General features: G+C 41.6%; 1 protein-coding gene across 1 annotated transcript in view; it reads right to left on the reverse strand.

Annotated features, from left to right (window-relative positions):
* Window positions 1-12,693, reverse strand: part of im:6904045 (protein NATD1) — a 42,962-nt gene extending 30,269 nt beyond the window's left edge. The window contains exons 1-2 of the mRNA XM_060901475.1: window positions 12,312-12,693; window positions 12,077-12,195 (exon numbers count right to left, since the gene is read on the reverse strand). Of these exons, the coding sequence (XP_060757458.1) occupies window positions 12,077-12,195; window positions 12,312-12,498 (306 nt within the window). The 5' untranslated portion in view covers window positions 12,499-12,693. The remainder of the gene's footprint in view (window positions 1-12,076; window positions 12,196-12,311) is intronic.
* Window positions 12,694-13,004: the final 311 nt, after the last annotated feature.

The following is a 13,004-nucleotide window of genomic DNA, read 5'->3' on the forward strand; positions in this document are numbered from 1 at the left end:
AAAACCTGGTTATCTTGTTTGGGGTTAAATGGTACTACGACGCCAGTTATGAAGTTGATTTGTTGAACCTGGTTTAACCTAATCAGGGTTAATGCGCGTTCACGTTAAAGGGGAGGTTATCAGCGCAAATCACCACTGTTCACAATGGCACGGTCGCCGTACTTCACGGAGGAAGAATGCGCTGTCATAATGCAAAGCTACGAGGAGTTCAAGACAACATTAAGAGCAAAATCTAACACAGCGGCTGCCAATAAGGAGCGGCAAGCATGTTGGGAACGAATTGCCGATCGGGTAAATGCGCAAGTACATTCTCCCTTCTACATGTTCCAGAACAGAAGTATAGGATGAGAGAAAGCTTCATGATCAATCACAAGTCACAGAAAATGGTCCTTCGACGTGGCCCCAGTCATATATAGCTTGTTTAATGTCCGAAAAATCCTGAATAAAATTTGGTATGGTAAATTCATGGAGTAGCCTACTTAAACTGATATGTGCACAGAGTCACATGAATTAGGATGACTGACTATTCAGTCCCTTTGACTAAGTTGGTGTATGTCCTGTGAACATTTCAGAGGCAACAGCAGTGCCAAACGCACCTGGCAACAGGTGAAAATGAAATATAAAAACATCATTCATAATAGGGTGTGTGTGTGTGTGTGTGTGTGTGCGTGCAAGCAAGCATTCATTTGCCTTTTATTTATTCAAGTTTTATCTGTTTGCCTAATAGTTCAAATTGTTTTGTATACAGTTTATAATGTTGTTGTGTGATATTAATGATAATATTGTGGGAAAACTACTTTGCACGGACGTTCATTTAATTTATTCTATCGTCATTTTGTTTGTTCTATTTTTGTGTATTTTATTTATTTATCTGTTTGTCTAGTTGTATCTATTTTCTAATAATAATATATTTTTTGCATTAATAGTTTGTTTTTTCCTATTAAAATAATCGTGTTCTTGTTATAACTATCTATTTATCTGACTGTTTAGTTGTATCTATTTTTGTTACAATTTCAATATTTTTAATATAGAAAGTTTGTTTTTTTCTATTAAAATGTTCTTGTGTGATAACTAGTTCTTGTGTTACATTTATTGTAGTTGTATCTATTTTGTATTTTTGTAAAACAAGTGTTTTTCTATAAAATATTCTTGCATTCTTGATAACTATGTTCTTGAGTGGCGGCTTCTTTTCTTTTTTTTTTTTTTTTACAGAAAAGCCGTTCTGCATGGACATTCATTGAAGCCCTCATTGTTTTTTAATGGTTATTTATGAGCGTTTAGGGGTTACAATAATGTAAGTCTAGGTTGCTTTATATAAAAGGTATGTCCAGAAATATTGATGTCACTGTCTAAGCAGAGGGATCTGGCTTCTTTAGACGCTGTCTTCTTAAAACTGAATAAATATTTAAAAAGAGCCAAATGAGCCAGTCTTTTGAACGGTTCTTTTCCAAGAACGGATCACAAAGATGCGGATCCCATCAAAGAGCCAAATCCCATCTCTAATCTGCGCTCCGATATCGCACGGGTCATCCAGGTACGCTGGCATTGTCTCTAGAGGAAATGTCGGTGGAGAGGTGGTGTTTAAAAAGGGTGTGGTTAATCGGAAACCTCGGGTTAACCAAGAACATAACCTGAGACGAGCAGGTTTGAGATGCAGCGTAAGTTGCCATGGCAGCATACCTCGGTTTGAACATAGCCAACTTTCGTAGTATGGGTTAATCGGGAAGTTACGCTGCACGTGATCAAGTTACTCTCGAAGTTACCCTGGTAAGCCAGAAAACCCGCTTCGTAGTACAGGGCCCAGTTCGTATTCAGTGTGTAAAAACAACAACATACGAATATGACTGTTTTCTAAGTTTGTGTGGCATGTAAATAATCTGACTTGATACTGACAACAACTGGTATTCATTAAGGTCACAAAGACATTATTAAATCATATCAAATTGTGCTAATGTTGGCTAATATTGCACCTAGTCTTGCTTGTGAAGTGCCTGCAAACTTTAGCAGCCCACTAACCCTTAATTTGAAGTGCTTCAGTTAAGACCTGCAGAGCCCTGACCAAGTTCATGTAACATGGCACATGTAAACAACAACAACCTAATGGTGATGTGGACATTAAAAGGTGTCTGGGCCACGAACAATCAAAGAAAACATTTTCACGTAATAAGCATCCGCCTCCGCCTTCTTGATCAGAGGTTTTTGGTTACTCCCGCCTCTCTTGAAAACGCCACATACCGAGTACATACATACACTGAACTGACTGGTTTTCGAGGGGATTCATTTGAAAGCCGCAGGCTAAAAACTTCTCTGTAGAACCCTGTCACTCCCTCCTCTCTGGGCTCAAGAAGACAACAAAAGAGCAATGATATAACAACCAATCAGAATTCAGATACATTCTGTTGCCAAGTGAAATTGTAACCTTTCAACGTGTCAAAAAAAGTTCTAGAGACCTCGTCCTGTTTTACAGTTAGATCAATCACATCAGCTTAAACTAGCATTCTAAAACTAGTTTAATAATGATTAAAAAAAAAAAAAAAACATACACACAACACAGAAGATAGCCAACTCCCCCGCCAGCCTAATGGAATGCAGCGTTTAAGGCTCTGTGTGTTTTACTTCCATTTATGAGAGAAAAGACCATACTCTCTCCCGACAGTCAATGCATTATTCACTTGTAAAACACACTTGCAAATTGGTAGAATGAGTTAATTATCACATGCAAGATTTGCAATTAATCAAATGAATTGCATATTATTATTATTCATGAACTACTACAGCTCTGAACTTCAAATTTTAAAAGTCTGGACTTTGGAGAGATGATGGATACTCTTTTGGTGGAACACAATGGAGCAAAATATTGTGGCCCTCTAATGTTGACCTGAAGTTGGCGTCACTGGGGGTTGGCATTGGGTTTATGTCCCCACCAATGTTAATACCAAACCTACACCCTTGCCTACATGTTCTCCCGTTCTAATTGTTACTTTTATCCAAATGACAGCTGGCAATACGTTGTTACTTTGCACTTTGTTTATCTGGGTACTAATCTTTGAGAAACTGGATTGGCAGAATGTTGCCTGTAAAAAGAATGTCCTTTTATTACCCTGTGCCAAGTCAATATTTACTTAAGTGCAATTTTCAAGAGCCATAGATTGTATTTTATTTATTATTTTTGTTGTGAGTGGTTTTGTTTGATTGTTTTATTTCTTTAGGTTATTTATCAATACATTTTTACATTCCACTGTTGAACAAGTTGACAAAGTTTATTGTTCTTTGAAAGGGTGTATTTGGATGATCATTATTTTACTAGTGGCATAAAATTGTCTTGAAAAGACGTCAACAATAAATATCGTTTATCACAATTTCTGAGACAACATATCGTCCAACAAAATGTGTTATCATGACAGGCCTATGCAATGTACCATGCTATCGCCTACCTCGCGAAGCATGATCATGATACGTAGATCTACACACACACACACACGCTCCCGGAGCCATAGCTGTGACTCAAGTCGGCCGTATAGTAGAGGTCTGCGCGGGTCGGATTTTTCAGTCCCGCTCCCGCACGCGCCCGCATTGTGCAGTCCCGCTCCCGCAAAGAATTATGATTTTCAGTCCCGCTCCCGGCCACGCCTGCCATATTTTGTCCCGCTCCCGCCCGCAAATCCCGCATGATGCAGACGTTCGCGTTATTTCTCAGGAAAGTTCTTGTCTTGACACAGCGTGATGGTGCCCCGCCCCCTACTTTGAGTGGATTTGAGCATAAATATCTACAGCTCACGTTCACGTGTTATTTACCTTGTTTCTGAATTCGGAATGTTGAAATGGCAACATGTAGACCTAATAATAATAATTATTTAAGTAGACTAATCATTTAAGTATGCGCTCTCCCGTGGTGCGTCTCCTACGTATGAATAATTAGTGTGAAAGGAGAGATGGATCGCACTCTTGAACTTATTCTTTTAGTTACATTTCTTTTCAGTTGTTTTTAGCAGCAGAAGGAGACAAACGTTTCGGCTGTTGCCTTCGTCAGTGTCTCTAATAATAATAATAATAATAATAATAATAATAATAATAATAAACAATAAAAAAAAAAAGACAGGCGAGCACGTAATTCCAAGTGGAAATTTGGTATATTTATTGTTCAGCCATACAAAACATTAGGCTAACCCAGTTTACATTTGTAAAGCATTTCTAACTAGAATATCCTAGTATGTCAGAACCTTTTGGCACTTATCACAGCAAGCAAAGGGCTTTCCCTCCGCGTCGTACACGTGAGAATGATTTCCAAATGTCCGATTTCAGGACTCTTGACTTTTTAACGGTAAATGTACCTCTTTTTAAAGCAGCACTTACTTTTGAAACACTGTGAGCTTCAGTAGAGGAGCTCTGCTCTTCTGCCATGATCGGAGATCTCAAACACGGAAGAGGAAAGGAATCGGAAACGTACGAGAGATATTTATCCTCTCCTGGATCAGAATCAGAATTCTGATGACCAACTCATCTAAGGTGTCATTGAGGCATCATGTTAGTGTGGGTCACTGGAGGCTGGGTGTGAATGGTGAGTCATTAGAGTGATCAAAGGATTGCCCGTTAGGGTGATCAATGGGAATCTGACTCTCTCTGCAAATTTAGGCATCTTAAAATGTTTTTATTAATGCCAAATAAAATATCCAGCACAAATTATACATGATAGACATAAATTAATAATTTATAAATTTTATTTTAAACACGTTTTTAGTTAGCGGGACTGCAGCTCATCACCGCTCCCGCCCGCATTGTGCACTCCCGCTCCCAATGAGCTTTCAAGATTTGTCCCACGCCGCACTGCTTTGCGGCGGGTCCCACGGGACTCCCGCGGGAGTGCAGGGCTCTACCGTATAGCTTGAAATTGTGACATCAATTCATGGTATGTCCATAACGTGACCAGACATCCCAATTTGACCGGGACAGTCCCGATTTTGAGTTGCGTGTCCCCAGTCCCGACAAAGGTCCGTCGGGACGCTGAAATGTCCCGGTTTACACCAAACACTGACAAACTGTCCTGGTTACAGCGATCATATATAGCCAACGAGATGTCAATAAAGCTTCTAGCAATTCAGCATCAATGTGCGTGTGTGTGCAGTCCACCTTGCAATGCATCTATTTGTACAATGTTGCAATATAGAGGCCGCGTTAGAACAGTTTTTTTCACCAGCGGCTGTCAACTACTACGCAACAATGCCGAACGGATGAGCGCTGGGCGGAGATGTTTGCGCACTTCAAGAGTAGGGAGATTCCTTACAGCAATGTCAGCCAGCTTTGCAAGTTTGCCATGTACCTACCTGGCACCAATGCCCCAGTTGAGCGAATATTTTCACTCCTGAGCAACACCTGGACTGACGAGAGGAATCGCATGACCATGCCTACTCTCAAAGCCTTGCTCATTACCCGGGCCAATTTCGACGATACTTGCTCGCAGTTTCACAGCAGGCTCTCGGGCAATAAAGCACTACTGAAGCAAATTCACTCATGTAAATATATGCAATAAAATGGTATCTTCTTTAGGGTGGGTGTGTTGGGTGGCTGTGTTTCTGAAACATTTTTTGTCGTCTTTCATCTGTTTCATCTGTCTAATCTGTATCACAGATTGTCTTGACTTGTTTGATGCTGTTGTCAACTCAGGGTTCACGTTTTCAAAATGGTTAATAGCCTACACTGGTTAAGATTAAACAGAGGCATTTTGGGTAAAGGTTCGGAGATGACAACGATTAGGCTCATGTGCTCGTTCCTGTTACAATACATAACCTATTGTTTAAAAAAAAAAAAATTCATCGCATAAAATGTTAATATGCAAGCAATGCATTTTCTTGGTGTTTTCACAAAGGTGAAATAAATCAGTTGAAATTTAGGCTATTGGCCTATTCCCCATCATCACATCTGTTGTCTGATTTTCTTACTTTAACTGAATTGTGATAGAAGTACATGTAGATAAGAAAATACTTGATTATTCTCTGAAATGTTGATAAAAGTGAGCTTCTACAAAATGATAAAAGCACCTGTCTGAGCCAACACATGTTTACATCAAAACGCGTGTGTGTGCACGAGTATCACAGTCACGCGCAAAGTGTCCGGTTTTAGACTTGGGAAATCTGGTCACCCTATATGTCCAGGATATACCACGACTGACTCACACCATAACCCTTTTAAAATTTATTTATTTTTATAAAATGTCATTGCTTAAATCAGTTGTGGAACTATTTTGTGTCACATGAGCCGTCCTTGGCCAATCGCTGCACAGGAATGTTTTGACAAGGGATATAATTGACAATATCCAGGTTTTCAACCACTGGTACTTCAGTTCTTGTATCAGAATGGTAATTTGTCATCTCTACTAAACTGCTTCGGTCTAAAACAATAGTCACTGCTGCAGGAATTTATTATACGGCATGAGCTACTTCCAGTAAAATCGTGCGCTCTAACAGTCTTTGGCAGGCAGTATTTTCCTGTAATGCCCGTGGGCAATTACAGACTTTCTTTCCAAGGCGCCAGCTTTCAGTATTGCACAAAAACGGGGAAGAAAAAAAAAAAAGATGAATTGGAAATCAAAAGTGGAATTTAAAAAAAATGGCCGAAACACAAAAGACAAACAAACAGTCACGGAGTTGTTCATGAAATGAGCAACGAAGAGCGTTCAGAAACCGCTAACAGAAATTCAATTGTGGGCGGCACGGTGGTGTAGTGGTTAGCACGGTCGCCTCACAGCAAGAAGGTTCCAGGTTCAAACCCAGCGGCCGGCGAGGGCCTTTCTGTGTGAAGTTTGCATGTTCTCCCTGTGTCTGCGTGGGTTTCCTCCAGGTGCTCCGGTTTCCCCCACAATCCAAAGACATGCAGTTAGGTTGACGTGGGGCGGCCTTGGGCTGAGGTGCCCTTGAGCAAGGTACCTAACCCCCGACTGCTCCCCGGGCACTCTGGTGTGGCTGCCCACTGCTCCGAGTGTGTGCTCACTGCTTCAGGTGGGTTAAATGCAGAGGATGAATTTCACTGTGCTTGAAGTGTGCATGTGACCAAATAAATAAAAGGTTTCTTCTTCAGCTTTGAAACCCCTAGCCATTTATTCTACATGCGTGACTCAACTACATTACAAATATGTAATTCTGACTGAAAGCAACGTCACACCTCATTATAATGACTATTTTAATCTTAGAAATAATAAAAAAATAGTTATATAACAAACTCTTTATTAACCTTGCTTGCTCGGTCTTTACGGGAAAATATTAGACAGAGGTCTCGACAGTACAGTCTGTACTGTCGAGACCTTGGTCTGATATTTTCCTCTAAAGGCCGAGCAATCAAGGTTAATAAGGAGTTAGTTGTACCAAAGCCCACTATTGTGCATATCTTGATTTACATTTTTCATCCATTTTATGAGTTAATTGATGGAAAATGAAGCATGGGTTTGCTTCGGAAGCATTGAATATGGTCGCCATTTTGTTAATGTTATTATGTCTAATATGGCTGGCCAGCGGTCAAGGACGCGTTATCCTAAGGCAGCTGGGCCATAGAAGGTTCACGCTGCACGCTGCATGCTGCACGCTACACGCATGTAAAGAAAAGTGGACAAACGTAGCATGACTTGCTCTGGGCCATAGAACGGCGTTCACGTTGCACGCTGCACACTTCACGCGTGAAGCGAGAAATGAACATGCACACTTTTTTTCTAGGCGTGAAGATGGAAATTCCAGTCAATGCATGCGGTCACCGCCGCGCCAGCCAATCAGAACGGGTCTAGGGAGATAACTCTATGCTTTCAGGGGAAAACTTCAGAAAAAATATAATTGAATGGTATAATTGAAAAATAGTTCTTCATCGGGATTGTCAAGCAGATTATAGAATGTTCGGTGAAATTCACCACGGGTTTCTCTCAGAAGGAAGTGTTCTCGGCTCCAAATTCTGTTCCTTTTTCTCTTCCTCTGTCTCAGTAAAAGCAGAATGAGGCAATCGTCGTCATCCGAAGAGTCCATATTGTTGGTTACTCGGTCAAAGTAGAACAGACGCAACACGTGAACATCCAAGCATGAAGTTTAATGGCCCAGGGTCCGGTTCTTCACGTGAACGTGTAGCGTGCAGCATGCAGCGTGAACCTTCTATGGCCCAGCTGCCTAATGGGCTTCATGGGCAGCTGCCCAGAGCCTCAGCCACTAGGGGGCCTTGGAGGTAGCGAGATTGGAAAATATGAAACGATATTTTCAGAAGTTTTGCATACATGTCAACCCCTTTGGGTGTCCACCTGTAGTATCAGAGGAAGAAATCCATAAAAACAAGATAAAATCCTTATAGCCTTTGAATCGCATCAAACTTTTATTTTGATGTACATTTGTAAAATACACATTTACTGCTATCCTATTGTTCATAGGGTAGGCTGCTCCCACTCCAAAGGAAAATACTTTTTACAGACTCAGGGAAAACACTCAAACTCCACTGTCTGTGCACTGTCAGTCAAAGTGTAGGCTGCTCCCATTTCAATGGGATACTTTTCACAGAGACCATTTTTGTCCACAGTCAACTTTTCATATAGCCAGAGAAAGCACTCAAACGTCACCATTTTTGTCCACAGTCAGTCATGTTTACATATGATCTTGATTATAAACCACTGGCAGCCTTCTTTGCCAGCTGTAACTGCCTTTCTGTGGGGGTGATGTCACAACAGAAGTCTGTGTTCAGTTTGCATTGCAATAGTGCAGTAAGGGTGTCTGTGCCCAGGTTTTTTCTGCAGTCAGTGTGGATTTTCCTGACCTCTGCTCTTATTACACTTGTTGGTTGATCATCAGTCTTAGGCTTTGCAAACATCGTCATTTGCGGCTGATTCTGTTTCTGGTGCAAATTTCGCTGATGTAGTTTGGACCTCATGTGTTCCCTCACGTCGTAAACTCCAGACGCCGCAACTTTTATATCTTGCACACAAACTGTGCAGTGCGCGTACTCCTCATTTTTCACCTGAACAATGACACCATTAAATGTCTCCTTCCATTCAGGAAGATACCGCCAGCCGTATCTCATTTTCTTTCTCGGTGTTCCCATTCTTTCACTCAGCAGACGCTATTCAAAATCTCTCAGGTGTAAACAATGTCGCTCTGCACAATGAGAAATGCAGATCGTGCGCATGACCGGAACGAGCGAAGTCTCGCAGTCTCGCGATACTGCACGAGGCTTGAGGAATAAACATCCGGTTTCACATAGTCCGAGTTATCTGCCCCTGCATACACGCTGTTCTTTGTCTATAAATCGAGCTTTTGTATGTTTTTGCGACGATCAGCTGACGATGTTCAAGTAAGATACACAAAATAAATTTAGGTCAGAAAATACTGAAAATCCGTAAGACTTTGTTTATATGCCCGTACGCCCTTGAAATGAGCTAAAATCCGTATAATTTCCAGACAATCCGTATAGGTTGACATGTATGGTTTTGATCATATTGATAACATTTTTGATACATTTCGCCACCCGTAAGGAAGCCCACCTTGTCCCGTCGCTTTCCAGAAAAGTAGGAAAGTGCCCTTGTAAGTTGACCCATGGCTGTCAAACTGAATGCACAAAGCTGTGTGCCACTGCTGTTTGAGACATTACATGTGTGAAAGGATGAAATGTTTTCACATAGCCTAACATTTTGAGATTTATTTCTGAGAAGCAAGATATTTTTCTGTGTTATCGCTCTTTGTTTTCACAAGTTAAAAGTCGCCTGGATTCCAAAATGAAAACGAACGGTTATATACCAAATGAATGTTCTTGTTCTGAATACTAAAGAAACTGTTGTAGGCCTAGGTTATGTTCTTGATATGTTGTTCATTGACTCACTCATTCAAAGGCTTCTTGAGGCTAAACTTTAGTTAACCAGACTTGTTAACCGTGATGTCTGATGGATTTTTTCACCATGCAATTGCCTATTTCACCATTGCTTTTTCTCGATTAAATAGGTGTTGATGGATATAAAGTTGTATCGTTCAATAGTATTTCTAATTGTGCCACTGTCATTATTTAAGTTTCTGCGTCTAGTTAAGGCCAATTTATGCTGACAACGCAGTCCTCGCAGATGGCGTCGCAGATGGCGTCTGCGTAGCCCCCCCCTTCGCAGACGCTCTGCGCGCACCTCCCAAAAATTGTGACCACCGCAGAAGCCTCGCAGACAGCGTCACAGACAAGAGGGCTCCGATTGGTCCACTCTACATCCGCTGTACACACACTTCCGCTTCCCTACTTTCCCGGTTTGGTTTGTTTTCACAACCGCCATTTTTAAAAACACGAGCGAAGATGGAGCAGCACGAAGAGCGGTTGATCGAGGAAGTACGTATATCTATACGACTCCAGTTCTAGTCATTATAAGTAACCGGAGGATAAACACTCCACTAACCACACCCACCAACTACTCCTAGCGATTTCGCGCCCCCTTGCGTTATGGCGGTGAATAACATCGCGCACGCCTATTACTCCCCACTCAACGATAAATTACAACTGTCTGCGAAAAGCTATCTGCGAAAGCCTTGTCGCAAGAGCATGCAGAGGCCCTTAGACAGGATGTCTGAGGGGGTGAATTTGCTGAGCGCAGTTGACAACAGGCGGGGGTGGGGCCTCGGGGGTGTGTCTGCCCAGGGCCCCGGCAAGGGTTAAAGGGCTGATGACACGAACATGACTCTATGCAATTTCTTAAATAAACTATACAACATGGCAAACATGTTAGATTTCTGTTATAATTACGTGAAAAGAAGCTGTTACGCAAATATCCAACTCTTAATTGCACAGTGCAAGAAAACTGGGTCCGTGGCTCGCGGCCATGTTGTGATGTCAGCGGAAGAACACGCTGCGGTTCACTGGCTGTTCTACTCTGGTTCTATTCAATGGAAATGGCGCATGAAAACGCCGATGAACTCTAGTGCTAGCTCTTCCTCTTCTGGGAGTCTAGAATTGTGTTGATCTCTTCCGAATAGAATCTATGATAGCCTACCCTCTTTACCCTTTGCCTCTCGTTGCTAGGCGGCAGTTACATGAAAGCCGCAAGCTTTCACAAGCAAATACATGACTGATATCATGCCGACTTTATGATTACATTTATGATTATCATGTAGAATCTATAGCTCTACGTACCTTTATCTTATGTCATTTCACAACACATGTTCTGACAGGAGGACTGTCTTTGGATCCGGCATAGCTACTAGTAGACCCCCTCCGGAATACTGGCAGTGTTGCCAGATTGGGAGGTTTCCCGCCTAGTTGGGCGGTTTCAAGTGCATTTTGGTGGGTTTTGAACATATTTTGGGCTGGAAAACTCCAGCAGTATCTGGCAACAGATACTGCTGACGTCTTTCTGCCCAAAATATGTTCAAAACCCACCAAAATGCACTTGAAACCGCCCAACTGGGTGGGAAACCTCCCAATCTGGCAACACTGTCTAGGCACTGGTGATGGTAGTAACACACATTTGTGCTGAACTGAACACCCAAGAGATTCTTTTAAGCTGGGAAGGGTGTCAAAACAATCCAAATCGAAGTGTTCAGAGCACAGGACGGATGTTGGTGAGGGCTCCCACTTGTCACGAGTGCGCCTGACTTGCTTCACCCACTTCGCATGCAGCTCGGGATCTCTGGGAAACTTGAATAAACTTACCCCATCCTTGTGGGTTTTGGAGCAAAAGCCGGCAACACAACGCGAAAGCATAACTATATATATATATATATATATATATATATATATATATATATATATAAAATAATGTATAATAATGTATAATAAAAATACTAATAATGATAAACTGAACACCTGCCGCATCAACAACAAACTTGTAAGTTAGGAGGAAGGTTCTTTCGCTGACGTCATATAGCTCCTCCTCCTCCGTCTCCTGGGTGCTGCAGCCCCGTCAAATTTGCCCAAATAGCCGCGTTTATCATCATAACTTGTAAAATAGGCGCCTTCGTGAATTAATATATGGATCATCGGGAATTACTTTTTATGTTATAAAACATCGCCAAAGATGTCAAAAACGTGTCATCAGCACTTTAACGCGGCCCTGCCAGCGGTTGCTAGAGTAGACAAATGATAAGCTCCATACCTTGGCCAGACTCGAAGCGACTCCCTTCCCTCTGAAAGACTCCGGAACTTCCGTTGATAAGAGGCACACGCGCTCGTCACTGCTGTGTGAGTACTTCAGTACCGCGCTTAGCACTTTACCTTTACAACCGGAAAAAAAATTAGTAATTTTACCAGAGATTTATTTAGTATACATGATTTACGTTTAAGGATATGGGATAAAAATAATTTGATATGAAAGGGTATATTTCCGTCACCTCCGTCGTGCAGCATGATGGTGAACCGACGCTGCTGTCTGTCGTGAATCACTCGGTGTGACTCGCTGCTCAAAACACAACATGAAGACGTGCTGAACTTTATTTTGCTCAGAGTCCGAGCTCCTCTCCAGACACCGTTTTGAGAGAGCATTGTATACAGTCCCATGGCTAAATACTCAATAAACATCACTTATAATAACGCTAACAACTTCTGCTAGTTTTCAGTAGCCTTGTGTCCGAAATCGCTCTCTACTCACTATATAAGGCACTATTATAGTGGGGACCCCATTTTGTAGTGCTGTCCGAAACCTTAGTGTCCCACAGTGCATCACGAAAAGTAGTGTACAACCTATGGTCACGAACCAAAGCAATGTATCCCATCATGCATTGTGGTCGCGCTGAAAAATCAAATTAAAAGTCTCAAATTTGATTTCATAAAAGGCAGCGGCAAAAAAAACTGAAAGATGCAGGTACTTTGTATTGATTAATGTGGGAAATACGTTCAGTATAATGTATTTATCACAAAAATACATGCATGTATTTATTATTTTGAAAACCAAGCAGTCGACTGATCTGGTACGTTTTAATTGTGCGACAGTAAGGCCACCCATTTTTTTATTTTTAGGTTCACGGATTTTTTTTCAACATATTTCTGATAAAGTCGGTCGAAATAAAAATAAGTGTCCTTGTCTA

Source organism: Neoarius graeffei, chromosome 20, assembly GCF_027579695.1.
Source record: "Neoarius graeffei isolate fNeoGra1 chromosome 20, fNeoGra1.pri, whole genome shotgun sequence".
Taxonomy (NCBI): domain Eukaryota; kingdom Metazoa; phylum Chordata; class Actinopteri; order Siluriformes; family Ariidae; genus Neoarius; species Neoarius graeffei.